The sequence below is a fragment of the Porites lutea genome, chromosome 7, assembly GCF_958299795.1.
Source record: "Porites lutea chromosome 7, jaPorLute2.1, whole genome shotgun sequence".
Classification (NCBI taxonomy): Eukaryota; Metazoa; Cnidaria; class Anthozoa; order Scleractinia; family Poritidae; genus Porites; species Porites lutea.
This window is the reverse complement of record NC_133207.1, coordinates 32,626,035-32,642,786: the sequence shown is the minus strand read 5'-3', so window position 1 is coordinate 32,642,786 and position 16,752 is coordinate 32,626,035. Positions and strand designations below refer to the sequence as shown.

General features: G+C 35.9%; 1 protein-coding gene across 1 annotated transcript; it reads right to left on the bottom strand.

The window, feature by feature from the left end:
• Positions 1-57: 57 nt before the first annotated feature.
• Positions 58-9,516, bottom strand: LOC140944019 (anoctamin-10-like). The gene is made up of 13 exons (XM_073393125.1): positions 9,332-9,516; positions 9,126-9,170; positions 8,266-8,391; positions 7,298-7,487; positions 5,573-5,751; positions 4,625-4,924; positions 3,951-4,084; positions 3,147-3,289; positions 2,079-2,212; positions 1,596-1,667; positions 1,374-1,498; positions 917-1,084; positions 58-556 (listed from the first exon to the last, which is right to left on the bottom strand). Exons 1-13 carry the CDS (start codon positions 9,500-9,502, stop codon positions 391-393), a joined length of 1,953 nt encoding a protein of 650 aa, XP_073249226.1. The 5' UTR covers positions 9,503-9,516; the 3' UTR covers positions 58-390.
• Between the last annotated feature and the right edge of the window lie 7,236 nt (positions 9,517-16,752).

Here is a 16,752-nt window from a genome sequence, read left to right as displayed (position 1 = left end):
AGTGATCCAGATTGTTGAAATATATTCAACTCACAAAAACAATAAGGCAACGCCACAAAAGCATGAATAATAATTTATTTATTTCCTCAGTGCAAACTTGACATGTACAGCCTAGAAAAGTTTGTAACACTGTACCAAAAATTGCAATGTAACCCTATATCCTTGACTTGAATGGTGGTCGAAAAAAGTTTTGAGTTATAAATAATTATTTATTATTAACCTATGTCATTTCCAAGAAATAAGTTATTTAAAAGTACAAATTTATGTAATGGATTTCTGTACTAGTCAATTCAATTTTACAAGAATGTAAGGGAATTTCATATTAAATATTGCAAACCATTTCCACCAACATTATAACAGAGAAGTTTAGTAATGTAAAAGCTGACTAATTCACTCATGTTTCTCTTTTCTCTCCTTGGCTTCCTGTGCCTTCTCATACTCCTCTTTAGCAATTGCTATTCTTACCCACTTGGGTTTTTCTGAAACCAAGCACCTTGAGATTACAGCGCAAAGGATCAGGAAATGCTCAATACAAAACACAATGGCCACAACATACCTACAGAGAAAAAAGGTGCATCAAGAAAGATACATTTATAGATTAATAATATATATTAATCCAATTATTGTATTCTGCATACAGCCTATGTCAATGACTTGTATGATTGACTGACTGTCTGAAGTTACCCCTTATATCTAAACAGACAAACAACACATGAAATTCCAAAAATAAGCCAGTTTTTGAATCTCTAGATTTCAGAATAAATTTTTTGAATTTTTATCTTTCTTTTATTTTATCCATGAGAAAGAATCCACAGAATACTTCAAAGTTAAGAATCTGATTTCGATACATTTCTTCTTTTCACCAACAACATAATATTCACAAAGTACATTTTTTATAGTTCCAACAACAGCATACCTTCCATAACCATTAATAATGAATTGGTCATTGTCAATTGTCTCATACATCCACGGGCACCAAACAGCAAGTTGCTCAGATGAAAATCCAACAATTAAACTGTTTGTGAGCATGGATAGTACCATCATACAGTATAAAACGTTGAACCACACACCAATATTGGCCACCCTGTAGTGTAAGTTAAAATAACAATTTATCAAGCCTAGAAAGTTTTGAACTATAGGGTACTGTTCAAATAAATGCTCATGACCCACAAACATTTATTCTTCTATGATGATAATTTTACAATGAATGAGATTACTGAGTGAACACGCCCAAATTTACAGATTCTCCTTCAAGGTTAAAAGGCAAAGCTCTACAAAACAGGGTTTTCAGATTATGGTTTCACTGTTTCATGTCTTTTTCCATCATACCAAATATGCTTTGATCATAATTCTAAAGTAAAGTAATGATATACCTCCTCACTTTTGGGCGCTGATACATGTACAGTAATTTAAACAAGTCAGCTCTTCCCTCAATGAACAAGAACAAAATACTGACAGCAGCAGCAAGTGGGAAGGCAGAGGCAAACAATGTCACATACTAAACAAAAAACAAAGAAAAAAATTGGAAATCAATACACTTCAAAAAAGCACAATAATATTTTTTAGGAAGGACCACTAAAAAATTAGACACTTACCCCGAACTGTACAACCATTTCCAGATAATCATCAAACTGTTCATATTCTTCTAAAACAATGTCTTGTTGAGCCTGTTAATATTATTGTTGATAAAAAATAACAAAGTCAGAATTAAAGATTAAAATAATTATTACAAACTTAACAGAATTGCATGTAACTAATGGTTCAGTAACTAATTGGTTCAACACAGAGATTTTGACCATGCAATCAAAGAAACTAAACTGTTCATCTGCAAAAAGAAATGAAAAAATAACCAAATAAAAGAAATCTTCTGTGGTTGTTGTTTGTATTAATATGTTGTTTGTATTAATATGAAGCCTAAAATATGGATTAATCCACCCAAGGAGAATGTAGATGACTCCTTCAGTGTAGCAGTTCAAATACAGAGAGGTGCTTTAGCTTTTTCCTGATTTCATAAATATGTGAATGAAATAATGATTTTGATTTTTATCCATTAAGTTTATAAAAAGCTTGTTCTTGACCTGAGAGGGAATGAATGGTTTTTCATCTGAGTCTTTCTTGCTTTTGGCATACTCTCTCCGTATCTTCCACACATGACCCTTTTCAGTTACATACGGGACAAGTGATTCTGTTATTAGTCGTCGGATTTCATCACCTTAAAAGAATTACATGTGAACACAATAAGTCCTCTATTCAATTAACTAGGCTGGCTTATGCTGCATTCACACCAACTATGCATGTTTAATTAAACCAGTTTAAAAAACAATACTCTAGAAACTCAAAATCAGACCTTTACCCATTATGCAATAAACTTTAACATGCTCTGTAATTTACACATAATCTGCAAATAGCCAAAAGTCAGTAACCAGCTTTTATGATGAAAACAATAATTATTTTGGACCATGTTCTACTAAACAGCTTTTAAACATGTTTAAGCTTTGGTGTGAATGGGAAATTACAAAACTTCAGACATTCAGACGAGTAAATCATACTCCAACCCGCCCTGCCCCTCTTGGAGTTGGCAGATAGTTGGATGTTAAACAAAAATGTTATAGGTACTTCTGTACAGTCTATGTGTCTGTTACATGTTACATGTAAATGTACTCTAGAAAGAACAAGTCAAGAAGTGGAGGGTTGGTCACTGATGGGTGTGTATAAAATGCGAGCCAGTGAGTCATGCGAGCCATGCAGTCCATTGAAGAATCATTGAAAAAAACACCATAAAAATCAAAAACAGTAATACCAAAAACATTAGCTGAACGCTAACCGTTGTAAATAAGTGTTTAACCCTAAACAGCGCTTAACCCTAGCCCTAAAATGAGTGCTTAACCCTAATCAGTACAATGAGTGCTTAACCCTAATCGGGATAATGAGTGCTCAACTCCTCATCTGTAAATTTGCAGTTTTTACCTGTGTTTCCTTTTTTTTTTACCGATGCCTCGCGTGACTCCCATGGCTGGCTGGCTTGCAGTTTGTCAAGACCCGTTACTGATTGGCAGTTCACTTCATATCAAGTCAAACACTGTCTAACTGTTCAGCTCATTTCTATCAAATGTCATTTACATCAAAGAACAAATAACTGCACATACCCCAGAATAATCCAACCAATTCCCTCCGCAGAGCAACAACATTCAGTTGATAAAATGCAATGTAGAACAAGGGAAGGAAGCAGTCAAAAACTTCAAAAAGTACACGCTTTATGATGAGTGAGTTGTCCCAGTCTCTCTCTGTCCTGATTAAAAGGAGAAAATGAAAGGACAAACAGTATAAATTAGGCCAGGTTATTTCCAAAAAAGGTTGATGCTATGAAATGCTCATTTTATCCTTAGATCATGTTGTAAACTCAGACCATACATTATCATACAACAAAACAGTGGGAAATTAGTAAACCATGGATGAAATGAATGCGGTAAAATCAGAACCACCCCTGCAAAGACATTAAAAATTAAGCCTTTAGTAAGTGAATAGAAAACCTTAGTATACACGTGACAGTATTTTACAAAATAGCTACATATTTGTACACAGCAAAGTACTACACATAACGAGCATCAAAGAAAGCTTAATGTTTCAGAAAACAAGAAGACACCATGAGCATTGAGCACCACGATAAATAAAAGGTACTGAATAAGATATTTTAATCACTTGCAAATGGAAGATCAAGAGCTGCTAAACAAGTTGAAAAAGAAATTAACTAAGTGCAAACAAAGTGTAGCTTTTCTAAATGTTTTGACAACCTCTCAAGGTCAAATGAGAATTCCATCTTGAAAATTAAGACCACAAAAAAGAGAACAGTTCCCTTTATCTCTGTATAAATCATCATTTACTGGTATGGATCCAGAGGCCAAAAACCTTCCGGCACAACTACTACAATTATTCAATGGTCATCTGCATACCTGTGATTTTCCAGGTCAGTACAAAAGTGCGCAACAGAGCGGTAAAGTTTGTTCAAAATATTGATTACAACTGAATGGCCAATGGTAGGAATTAAATAGCCATAATACTCATTATCAGCTGCAAAAATGTGACCCTGAAAACAATAAAAGAATCAGGTGATTACATTTTATCTGAGATCTCTGTATTTCTACCATAAATATTAAACATGAAAAATTGCTCAAATAGGTGAAACTGAAAACAATTAAAATGAGAAGTTGATTTTTAATATAAAATGCGGTAATTAAAATAAACATACACACAGCTGGTTATCCGGAAGCTCATCGACAGGCAAAAAGTATTGTCTAGTCATCATGGAAGTGCTGGCCAGCTATACTGAACCCAAAGGAAATATTTTTTTAAGTGGGATAATTTATCTGTCATATTTGTTCCTCAACATTTTTGTTTGATAAAAAACAATGACGACATCAAAATATACCAAATGTGGGTATATATGTTACAGGTCAAAATTAAATTCAGGTTTTCATAATTTCTCTCCAAATCAGGTTTTTTTATGGCTTGTGGAACAAGGGGAGAATTTCATGAAGGATCAAAAAATTTTTCTTTCAGTCAAAAAAATAGGAAACAATGTAACATTTAAAGAAATGGAAAGAAAACTATATTTAAGCTGACTTACAGGTTCTGCAAAGTAAGCAAAAGCAGCAATGTAAACAGGGCTTTCTTTGTCTTTAATGTAACCATTAAAATTAAGTGAACACAGCATTGCACCAACTGCCAAGGCAAGAACTGGCAACGTAAGAACAAAACTTAAGCCATAACGCAGCCATCTTTTCCACCTGGGAAAGTACTTTTCAGGTTGGCCAGTGATGGGGCTTGGCTGCATTTTACCAGTAAATTCTGGACGTAGTAGCTCTGATTTTTCAAGGCCATGTGTGCGCCACAAGAAGGAGTATTCTGATTCTTTTCTCTTCCAGATCTGAAAGGACACAGGAAAAATAATAACTTCAACTGAATAATTATTATTAATAGTGGCTTGAACCGTGGATTAATTGACAGAGATGTGCAAACTATAGCATTATTCACCAAACTTAGGTTTCTAAAGGTTATTTGAACACATACATATTTTGAACAGGGGGTATTGGTGTAAGACAACCATGAATAAAACTGCAATATGTGTGCTCAAGATTTGTTTGAGTGTTTTTTGGGAGGATTATCATCATGATGATAGCAACCGGAATGTCAAAAAAGCAACACATTTGACATACAAAACGACACTGCACGTGTATCACACCTTTGGTAAATTTCTTTGCCATTACTACACAATTACTATGATGTGAAATTCTCTAAGCGAGGTTGGGTGGCAGTCAGGTCAACTCACAAAAACACCTTTTTCTTTTGCTATCGGAACTCTGACTTGGACCTTAATAATCCTGGTGAGCCAGCCCTGCTACAATATTCATAATTTATAAAGAAATTTCTTGGCCCACATGTATGTACAATGTACATGTATCTAGGATGAAATGTAGGCCTTTCAATTACACAATTTGTAAAAAAATTTCAAATATCCAATCAAGTTGAAATAAGAGCTTTGTCTCTATTTTTTTCAAGTAAACAGTTTACTCACAGCAAGAAAACTTATTGCCCAGAAAGCCGTCAGTATTTCATATACTGGTAACAGAGGGTTGTCATCCACAGTCACACCACGAGGCTTAAAGAAGTATAACAGAATCCCTACAAATGCTATTGGTACTAAAGTCCAGGTAAAACATGTCATCCAACCAAAATAGAAGGCAACACTTTCACCTACAATAAAAAAAATAGCTCAATACAATGGCCAAATCCAAGAGGAGGTTAGCCTGAGAAAACAGTCAACATTTTGTTACACCACCACTTGTTTTCCAATGAAATAAAGTCTGACGAACAAGCACAGAAAATTCTATCCTAATGACTTGTTGCATGCTAGCTTCTGATTGGTAGTGATTGTATAGCATAATGCATGTGTTTTTAGGTGTGTAGTCCGTGTGTGTATGTGGTAATTATTGTCATTGCTGTCAACTTTGGAATAAATGAAATTTAAAAAGATGCTTCTGACTGGTCATGCCATAAGGCAAACGTGCTTGATCAGCCAATTAAAATCACTACCCTGTGATCTGGGAGTTAACATTTCATCAGTAAGGAATTTTTTGCAGTTGTGTCTCAGACATCATTTTGCAGGGAAATCAGTAATGATGTTGAAAAATGTCAGCTTTCTCAGGCTAAGAGGAGGTATGTACCCCAATTTTTTATGAACCCATTTACCTGGAATCCAGGCCATTTTTTGGTCAATATCAAGCCAAAAAGAACCAAAACCCCCAACATGTTGTCACAGCAGTATGCCTTAAAAGTCATGAACAAAAGCCTTTATACTACACATGTCTTGGATTCCCTCCTCCACCCCATACAAGGTTGATTTTAAATTTCAAAATTGTATAGGGTAGGAGAGGGGGATCTGCAAGACATTTGTGAGGAAAATAGCAAGGCGTTAAGAAGGAAATCTAAAATTATAGGCAGTTATGAATATTGCATAACAGTCCCAAGGACTTTTGTCCAGAATTGCAGGTTTTTGTTCTTGATATTACAATTTACAGTTTCTGAAGTTTAGGCATGGTTGCAGAGGACAATATGTTGAGTTAAAGTTCTGGGAAAAAACAGAAGAGACACTGTCACTTTCAACTTCAACATTTCACTTTTCCTTTCTCCCCACTTCTTTCTTGTCCTATTTTTCTTCTTGACAGGCATTAACATTACTGCTTAACTGACAGACTACCAATGCATTTTAAAAATAATGTAGACTTGACTAAATTATTTGTACTAATCAGGTCAATATAGCAAGTTTAATACCCTCAAATGATGATAAACAGCTCTTTGTGTCTCTGATGATGGCATCTGTGTAAGTTGCCAAAATTCAGTTACCATAATAACCAACAGTCCTAATTCAGGACTAATAATAATTGAACACTCACTGGTACCATCATAATTATGTAACCACTTAAATTGACAGTAGAGCGTGCAAAGAAAGTAGTGTGTGATAGCCCAGGGCTAGTGGATTTTGCTATCGGGCTAGTGAATTCTGTTTTTAACTTGCCCAACGGGCCAGTGATGTTTTTTGAGCAATTTGAATAAAGGAAGAACTGTGAAATCAATTCTGCTCATCAAAAGGCCTTTGGGGCTAGTTGAAATGATGTCTGGGCTAGTAAATTCTAGCTTCAGCTTGCCAGAATGGCAAGCTGTAAAAATGATTTTCTTTGCACCCTGCAGTATAATGACATGAATAATACTAAGGATCACAGTAATAATATTGTGAAGTTACCATAGTAATCTCTTATCTCCTGCAAAGGACATACAATCACATTTTGCTTCATTTTTTTCCAAATTTTTTCCTGTTCATGAGGGTGATGAAGAGGAAATGCTGACTCTAAGATTGGAGGTTTAGAATGCAGACAGTCTGTAATGAATGAGTCCTCCCCCCTAAACTTGATACTGTAAGAAGCCAGATGTTCCTGAAATAATAAAATTGTTGCATGAACACCACTAACCTGGTCACAAGTGATAGGAAGGAGGAAAAAAGAGAGCTAAACAAAAATTATCATGTTTTTACTTGGATCTGCATCTGTTATCTGAATCTTACTTTGGGTACAACAAACTGTGGGACATTTTGGGGTAAATGTTTGCATTAACTATTAGAGCAAACATAATTTACTCCAAAATGACCCACAGTGGGCCACAGCCACTTTGTTCCACCCAAATTAAATTCAGAAGACAGATGCAGTTCTAAGTAAAAACATGATAGTTTACAAGTTAGAATACAAGGGCTAAAGGCTTCAGCAAGATCAGGATATTTGCCCCAGGAAAGTACCATGTTTACTTTTTATTGTTACAAGGCAGACCATTCAGATTCTCCACGACATTTTCACAAAACACTGAAAAATGATCTATGATCCACCCCTAGAAATATTATGTAAGAGAGATGAAAATATGTACAGTGTTAGGTTTTTGATTGTGAATTGGGTGTGCATTTGATAACTGAATATCTTTTGAATGTTAAAATACACAATAAAAGCAATAAATATTATTGTTATTATTATTATTATTAATTGTTGACAAACCAATTACCCTACAGGACCACTGAATATCACTCAAAAATGTAGTCTTAATATTTTACCAACTAAGGGAGAACTGAATTGTGGCGTAAAACAAAGTACATTCTACAATAGGTATGATAATTGCATCAGCCACTAGGTCTGATGGGTACAAGCAAAATCTGCCAACACAACTCACTTTGTCATACTGGACAGATTCCAGACAGATCTCAAGCAAGTATACCCTTTCTGCTGGGGTAAAGAAAGTTTCTTGATTGTCACTTCCAGCAAACTTGTCAAGTTCTTCTGTAACAAATTCTTTAACCTTAAAGAAAAAAGACAAGAATAAAAAGTGTCACCTCAGAATGCTCAAGGATTGAAGGCTTCCTCAAGTTTGTGATGGCTAACACCCAGAAAACTGGTAGACAGATGGAAAATAAAGCTGGTCGAACCTTAGAGAAGAGATACTGCCTTGGATAGATGGATAGAGATTTATCCATTTGACAGCATTATCCACCTTTTCAACAACTGGGGCTAGAGAATTGTTTTTGAGGCACACCTTCCTCAAATACGGTACAAGTTTATTTTGGTATTGTGATCCTTCCATATGTTGCAGTTAATTTTTTTATATAATTTATTTTTTTATCTGTTTTTCCTTTGTTTTAAATTCATTAGCATACGTTACCATACCCAAAAACAATGAAAAAATAAAAATTAACTGAAATAAAAAAATAACAACAACATATATATAGTGCCCTTGAAAGTTCAGTGGTTAAACTGTAGCACCGTGGCAGAGTATTCTGCAATTAAGCCTAGAACCTCAACCCCTGTTAAAAATTGAACTACATGTTCAAGACAAACATAAAAAGAAGAGGGTAGTTTTATTTCGCAGTGATGGGTATATTCATTTTGAAATGTTTATATACCAGTACCAAAGCTTATGATTGCTACCGAAATGAAGTTAGTGATTAAAAGGATATAATTATTAAAATCCAGTTTTTAATAGAAGAAGGATAAACGTGCATAGAAATCAATAATTCAAATTCATAAACAACTCGCCTTGTTTTCATTCTTTGTGGTCTTCTTCAAGCCAACATCTTCCGCCTGAAACAAAACAATTCGTTAGTACAGCAAAATATCTTTAAGCTTAAATTCAAACCATATTCATTCTTGCGAGAGGAGAAACTCGAGAATATGATTTTTAAAGTTCCAAATTAACGTATGATATGCATTCAGTTCGTCTCCAGCGCCGGTTTGAAGCTCACCTTATTTGCAAGTATCCTAAATGGTGCATCAACAGTCAATAATGTTTTCCCCTCGAATTCTTCGCGGGTTACACTAAACTTAGCCCGACTCAAACAATCAACAAAGTATTGTTTGACTTCTTCTTTCTCACATTTTTCAGAGAAGCAAACGAGGTACTCGCCCGCCGCCATCTTGCCTCCTCGATGTCACGTTTTCCAGTGTCACGTCACGTCAACTCACCATCTCCCCACGGCCAAATCATATGGGGCGCCAAATGTATTTTTATTATTTAGAGTGGTTATTTGTATTTAGTATATACTAAAACAGTGGATAGTGTTTTTCGCGCGCTCTGATTGGCTACTCAATCAGTGAATATCCTGCACTATTCACTGATTCACCTCCAGTTCCTCGGAGCGAGCGACGCCAAACTCGTGTAAGTTGCAAGCAAAATGTCTTCCCGGTTTGCTGCCGTAAACAAACAAAGAAATTTCACAACTAATCAAGCAAGCTGTTTCCGAAATACACGAAGAAGGTGACTAAGTTCGGATTGGAAGTTTTAACAGGTAAAGCTTTGTCTTTTTGACACGAATTTATCGATAAAACCGGTGAAAAAGTTTTTTGTTTACAAATGCAAATGAAGCTTAAGTCTTGCTTACTTTATTTAGTTGAGTTGTTCATAAATAAGCTTAAAAGTAAATTTAATAATCTTTTTTTATAGAATGATTTTAAATACAAAAAGAATTCACTACTCCTTTTGAAGAAATTTCCCCGCAAGAGCTAAACAAATGCCTTCAAAAGTTTTAGTTGCCGGCAAGAAAAAGCGACGGCGGCGGCCGCCCGGTCATTACGCGCCAAAATTGTAATCGTTTGCAACAGTATTTGAGTTAAAAATCATCATTTTTGTGCTCAATGATCTCACTGTTTTAGTATATACTAAAACAATTATTCACCTCAGTGTCGGTGGCTAGTCGTGGATATTTACCTCACTGCTTCGCAGTTCGGTAAATATCCAGTACTAGCCACCTCCACTTCGGTGAATAATTGTTATATAACCAGAAACTCATAAGGGGTTGAAACGTGTAACTCGCGTTCAATGCTCGTGAATATTCGTTTTGACCATATTTGGAAACCTTAGTGACGGATATCCATTTTCAACAAAATGGCTGCTGCGCGATCACCATGAACACAAGATGTTTTAAGACAAGAGTTCTGCATTTCAAGGTTAAAAATACGCCGTTAAAAGACAAAAAATGGAAAGAGAAAGTTCAAAAGACTGCTCAGCTTTCTTTTTGTGGAGAAAGGGAAGCTTTTCATCAAGAAATCGTCCTTCGAGGAATTCAACCTTGTTTTCTTCACGGCGGAACCCATGGTCTGTTTTGAAATGCAACCAAGTCAGCGAAGTTTTTGCAGAATTTTCAGGTACATTTTGCACTCTATGGCCAAGACAATTATGTTTTTGAAAGGGAATTTATTTATTTCTAAATGTTTAATGTGCCCTGATTTGAGATGGATTTTGTGTTGAATTTTGCCATATGCTTAGCCGATTTCACTTGCGTGAACAGATCCACGATCCAGATAGTGTTTTCCGAATTGCTTTAGATGATTAACTTTTTGGACTTTGAATAAAAATTTTCAAGAAACGGCTTCTCTGTCTATTGTTTTGAGCGTGTTCATTCATAAAATTAGCTCAAAACACGATCGTGACTACAACATCTAAGTTTAATTTAAGCTTTTAGAATGCTTCTCACATTTATTACAAGCATCACTTTTTGCGAGATGTCAGGTTCAGGTTTTGGACACTTTTCGACACGCAGCTAATGAATTTTATTCGAAATATTTTTCACTGTTTTTTCTAGACTTTTAACATAAGAATTTTAAAAGCCTATTTGCAGTATAAGTTTACTGTGCAGAGGGTCAACGAGGCATCGTTTTTTGAAGCGACAACTTCAAGAACTTGCGAGGCCGTCAATGGGTTTCATAATGGTAAGGCAATAATATCCTGCTCAGTGTTTCGGTAATATTCCTGGTTTCAACCTTTGAAAGCTTTCTCGGCTTTCAGGAGTTTTTCCCCCGTTTGTCGGCCATTTTTCTAAGCGGGCGCGGGAACCGGAAGGAAAATTACGTCACGTTGTTTACGAAATTTGATTGGTCAGTTATCTCTTCTTCTCGTTCCAAATATGGTACTTTCGAAAATGAATAATCACGAGCATCGGACAAAGCAAACATATGAGAGTTACACGTTTCAACCCCTTATGGGTTTCTGATATAACCAAAACAATGTTGCTTATTTACAAATAACCACATTACAGTTTTATTATTTCTAAATAACCAAAATATAAAATTGGTTATTTACAAATAACCAAAACTGAAATTTGGTTATTTAGCAAATAAACAAAAATTAAAAAGTGGTTATTTCTAAATAACCAAATGCGAGGTTGGTTATTTATTAAATAACCAAAATGCGAGATTGGTTATTTAATAAATAACCAAAATGCGAAATTGGTTATTTATTAAAACCAAAATGCGAAATTGGTTATTTATTAAATAACCAAAATGCGAAATTGGTTATTTATTAAATAACCAAATTGCGAGATTGGTTATTTATTATATAACCAAAATGCGAAATTGGTTATTTATTAAATAACCAAATTGCGTAATTGGTTATTTATTAAATAACCAAATGCGAAATTGGTTATTTATTAAATAACCAAAATGCAGGCAGAATGGAAAATTGGTTATTTATAAACAAACTGGACAGTTGGTTATTTAGTAAATAAAACATGGATAATTAAAAATCCAAAACTGTGCAAAAATGGTTATTTAATATAGAAATGGTTATTTACCTAATTTGGTCTTAGCAAGTGGCCACGTGGTCCATTTTCCCGCTCATTTCCCATAACGACTTGCAGACTTCTATTTCCAACATGGCTTCTTCCACTTCCTTCACTTTCCTCTTTCATTTACCTTCTTCCACCCTCATTTTCCTTCATTTACTTTTATTTTCCTCCGTACACCTTCATTCGCTTTCATTAATCTTCATTCACCTTTATTTATTTTAATTCACCTTCATTCTAATTCATTTACCTTCATTCACACTCGTCCCTCGTCATTAATATTCATCTACCTACAAAGGCCTTCAATAACCTTTGCCTTCTATCACCTTCATCTACCGTCATCTTCCTCCATTAGCCTTCATTTACCCCAATTAGCCTATATCCACGGTCACCTACATTCATTAGCCTTCTTTTACCTTCGTACGCCTACATCTACCACCATTAGTCTTCATTTACCGTCATCTACTTCAGTTAGTTTTCATGATAGTCCAGAGATTATCCAACGAATTGTCGTGCCGTCACATTATTCATTTCTGACTAATTTGTTCCCTTGTCCTTTAATCTTCAGACATTACACATATACAAAAATAATTTTGCATTTCCGTGAAACGTATCGTATTTTACATTGTTTTGTTATACAACAGGGTCTTAACGAGGTATATATTTTCCCGACTGATCTCACATTTTGGCCATAAAATTCAATTCTGTACTTGCCAAAAACTGAATGAAATACCAAATAAAGTGTCTCTCTTTTCGATTTCTTTTACAATTTTCTCGGTCATATCACTTGCCGACTGGAGAATTAAGATTGGCTCCCGTCTGTTCTTTCGAGTTATCATAATGATGTATCTTCTAATAAACCTTTCGCACGCAAGTAGGGAGGAAAGTTGTAGTGTCGAAGGCGACCCAACCTAGTGGGATATGGGGGCATGTTCTCCCGGAAAATGTTTATATTTAGGGTCTCAGAATTCCTATTCCAGCGTTTTCCTCGGGACATTGTCAGTAAATTGATACGCAGGAAAATGTTACTTTCCTGCTCCTGAGATCTCTTTGGGCAAAGATTGGCTTGACCAGTGATCAAAAGTACCTACAGAATTCCACAATATCAGGATGATTAGAGAATCCTGTCGCAATAGGCTTCGCGTTACGGGTGAGCCATCTTGGATGATCGTCAAAACTACTCAGGGACTATTTTTCTCGCTTCCTCCCAAACCGCCTCCTGCCCCCTGGTTAGTTTTGACACTCATCCAAGATGGCAGCCTGTAACACAAAGTACTCGATCTCGACGATCTTCCGGAAAAATAGGGACTGTGAACAGTCTGTAGTGGCATGTATCAGATTTGGATCGGTCAGTAGCTAACTTCAAAGCAGCTCAGAGCCATTTCTGCATTTAACCGCGCTATGTTTTTGGAAGAAGCCATGTTGGAAATAGAAGTCTGCAAGTCGTTATGGGAAATGAGCGGGAAAATGGGCCACGTGGCCACTTGCTAAGACCAAATAAGGTAAATAACCATTTCTCTATTAAATAACCACTTTTGCACATTTTTGGATTTTTAATCGTCCATGTTTTATTTACTAAATAACCAACTGTTCAGTTTGTTTATAAATAACCAATTTTCCATTCTGCCTGCATTTTGGTTATTTAATAAATAACCAATTTCGCATTTGGTTATTTATTAAATAACCAATTTCGCATTTTGGTTATTTAATAAATAACCAATTTCGCATTTTGGTTATTTAACAAATAACCAATTTCGCATTTTGGTTATTTAATAAATAACAAAATTCGCATTTTGGTTATTTAACAAATAACCAATTTCGCATTTTGGTTATTTAATAAATAACCAATTTCGCATTTTGGTTATTTAATAAATAACCAATTTCGCATTTGGTTATTTAATAAATAACCAATCTCGCATTTTGGTTATTTAATAAATAACCAATCTCGCATTTTGGTTATTTAATAAATAACCAACCTCGCATTTGGTTATTTAGGAATAACCACTTTTTAATTTTTGGTTATTTGCTAAATAACCAAATTTCAGTTTTGGTTATTAGTAAATAACCAATTTTATATTTTGGTTATTTAGAAATAATATAACTGTAATGTGGTTATTTGTAAATAACCAACATTGTTTTGGTTATATACAAATAACCACTCTAAATAATAAAAATACATTTGGCGCCCCATAAAATCAAGGATGGGAAAATGGCGCGTTTTGGACCCGGAAATCCCCGAAGCGTGCAATAGCGGCGTTTTCACAGACCAGTTTATTTTTAGCATCATTATGGATTTTTTTTCCCGCGAGAATGAAAGCACCGTTCCCTTAGATACATACCGTAAACTTCCGAAAATAAGCCCCAGGGCTTATAGTTTTCAAAGGCCGTTTTTGAGGGGCTTATTTTTTGAGGGGCTTATATTCGGAGGGGCTTATCTACGGAGGGAAATTAGCGTTTACAAATCGATTGGGCTAGCCTAATAGTTGGAAGTAAATTTAACGTTTTTCTGTTGTTTTACTTTGTATTTGAGGGCAATTTTCCAAGTACAAGTCCCCGGAGGACTTATATTTGGACCTTTTTGGGGGGCTTATATTTGGAGGGGCTTATTTTCGGAATTTTACGGTGTACGCTTATTACCGTATTTATTCGATTAACCGTCCTAGACGCTTATTAAATTTTTGGACCTTGAGAGTGGGCGCTTATTAAATTTTAAACATTTTCCGCAAGTGAAGTATGTTTATTTTGTAACAAAACAATAAATGCTAATAACAAAACGCGAAGAAGTAACAAAGCAAGGTTTCTGCAAAATACTCTGAAGAAGACTCCGTCCTCGGGGAAGTCTCTTATTAGAATTTATTCACTCAAGTGGATGGGGTGGGGTGAGCGCTTATTTGAGTTTGATTGGGAGGAGTAGGGGGTCGGCGCTTATTCGAGGTGGGCGCTAATTCGAGGTTGGGCGCTTATTCGAATAAATACGGTATGCTCGAAAATTTGAGCATTATTCTTGTAGACGGTCATCCTCAAAACAACAGCTTTATGCCTATTATGCTGGAAAAGTAGCATTATGCTGGACTGATCTTGGCTGTATTTGATGCCCTTTTCCATCCTCGAAGACATGAATTCAGAATACAACGTTTTATTGCATCGATATCGGTTACAAATAAATAAATAAATAAATAAATAAATCCAAGTCGATTGTGCTCTGTGTAGCATACCGCCCCGAAGACACACCTCTCAGCTTCTTTGAAGATACATTGAAACCGGTCTACACCCAAGCCCTGTTATTGAATAAGCCAATAATTATCCTTGGTGACTTAAATTGCGACGGTCTCGATAGCTCTTGCCGTGAGTATGCAGCCATCAATAGTTTTACACGTGAGATGAACCTACAGCAGTTAATAAAAGAGCCTACCAGGATTACGGCCACTACCGAGTCATTATTAGATGTCATCTTAGTCTCGGACCCCTCGTCTGTTCGTAAGAGCGGTGTCATTAACAATCCAATCAGTGACCACCTTCCTGTTTTATACGTTGTTTTGAAACTGAAATCTCCTAAGATTTCTCCTCATTATGTAACAGTGCGCAGCTACAAGAACTATGATCCCGAAAATTTCACCTTCGACTTGGCGTCTCATTCCGGACTCCTTACTTTCAGTGTTTGCTGCACCTGATGTAAACAGCAAGTTTGGCATTTTTAATAATGCTTTTTGCCAAGTACTTGATGCACACGCTCCGGTAAAGACAGTCAAGATTCGCAACCGCCCATGCCCATTTGTCACCGAAGAGATCAAGGATCTTATGAAAATAAGAAACCGTCTCCATCGCCGTTTTCTCTTAACGCGCAATGAATTTGACTGGGCAGAATATAAAATCTCCCGCAATAGTGTGAAAAAAGCTCTCATTGAAGCTGAAAAACATCATACATATCAAGAAGTTCAGAATAATATGAACAACTCGAGATCCCTTCGGAAAGTGATCAACAACATCGTTCCATCGAAAACACAAGAGAAACTCGTCTATTCTAAAGACCTCAAGACCGTGGCAAATGAATTTAATTCATATTTTTCATCCGTAGGAAGCCGCACGGCTGAGGCTGTTGCAAAGCTGGCATTAGAAAATAATATCATCTGTTCAAACTCATCCATGCCAGATCTTGTATCATCTTCCGATGATTGCTTCAGGTTCACTCCCGTGAGCATCGAAGTTGTAAGGCGTACCATCTTGTCTTTACCATTGAACAGAGCTCCAGGACCTGATAAAACCAAAGCTAGAGTATTCAAGGACGCCCTACAAGTAATACTCGGGCCTATTACTGAGATAATCAACTGCTCACTCGTTACTTCTACTTTTCCATCAGACTGGAAGATCGCTGAGGTCATCCCACTCCTAAAAGAGGGAGACCACGAACAGCCTCCGAATAATCGGCCATTGTCACTACTTAATGTTGCGTCTAAAGTTTGCGAGAAAATCGTTCTTGAACAATTTATCACCTACCTGATGTCACGTAACCGATTGTCATCCCACCAAAGCGGCAACAAGTCACTCCATTCAACTGAGACCTTGAATATTTACACCACGGATCTAATTTTAGAGGCGATGGACAAAAA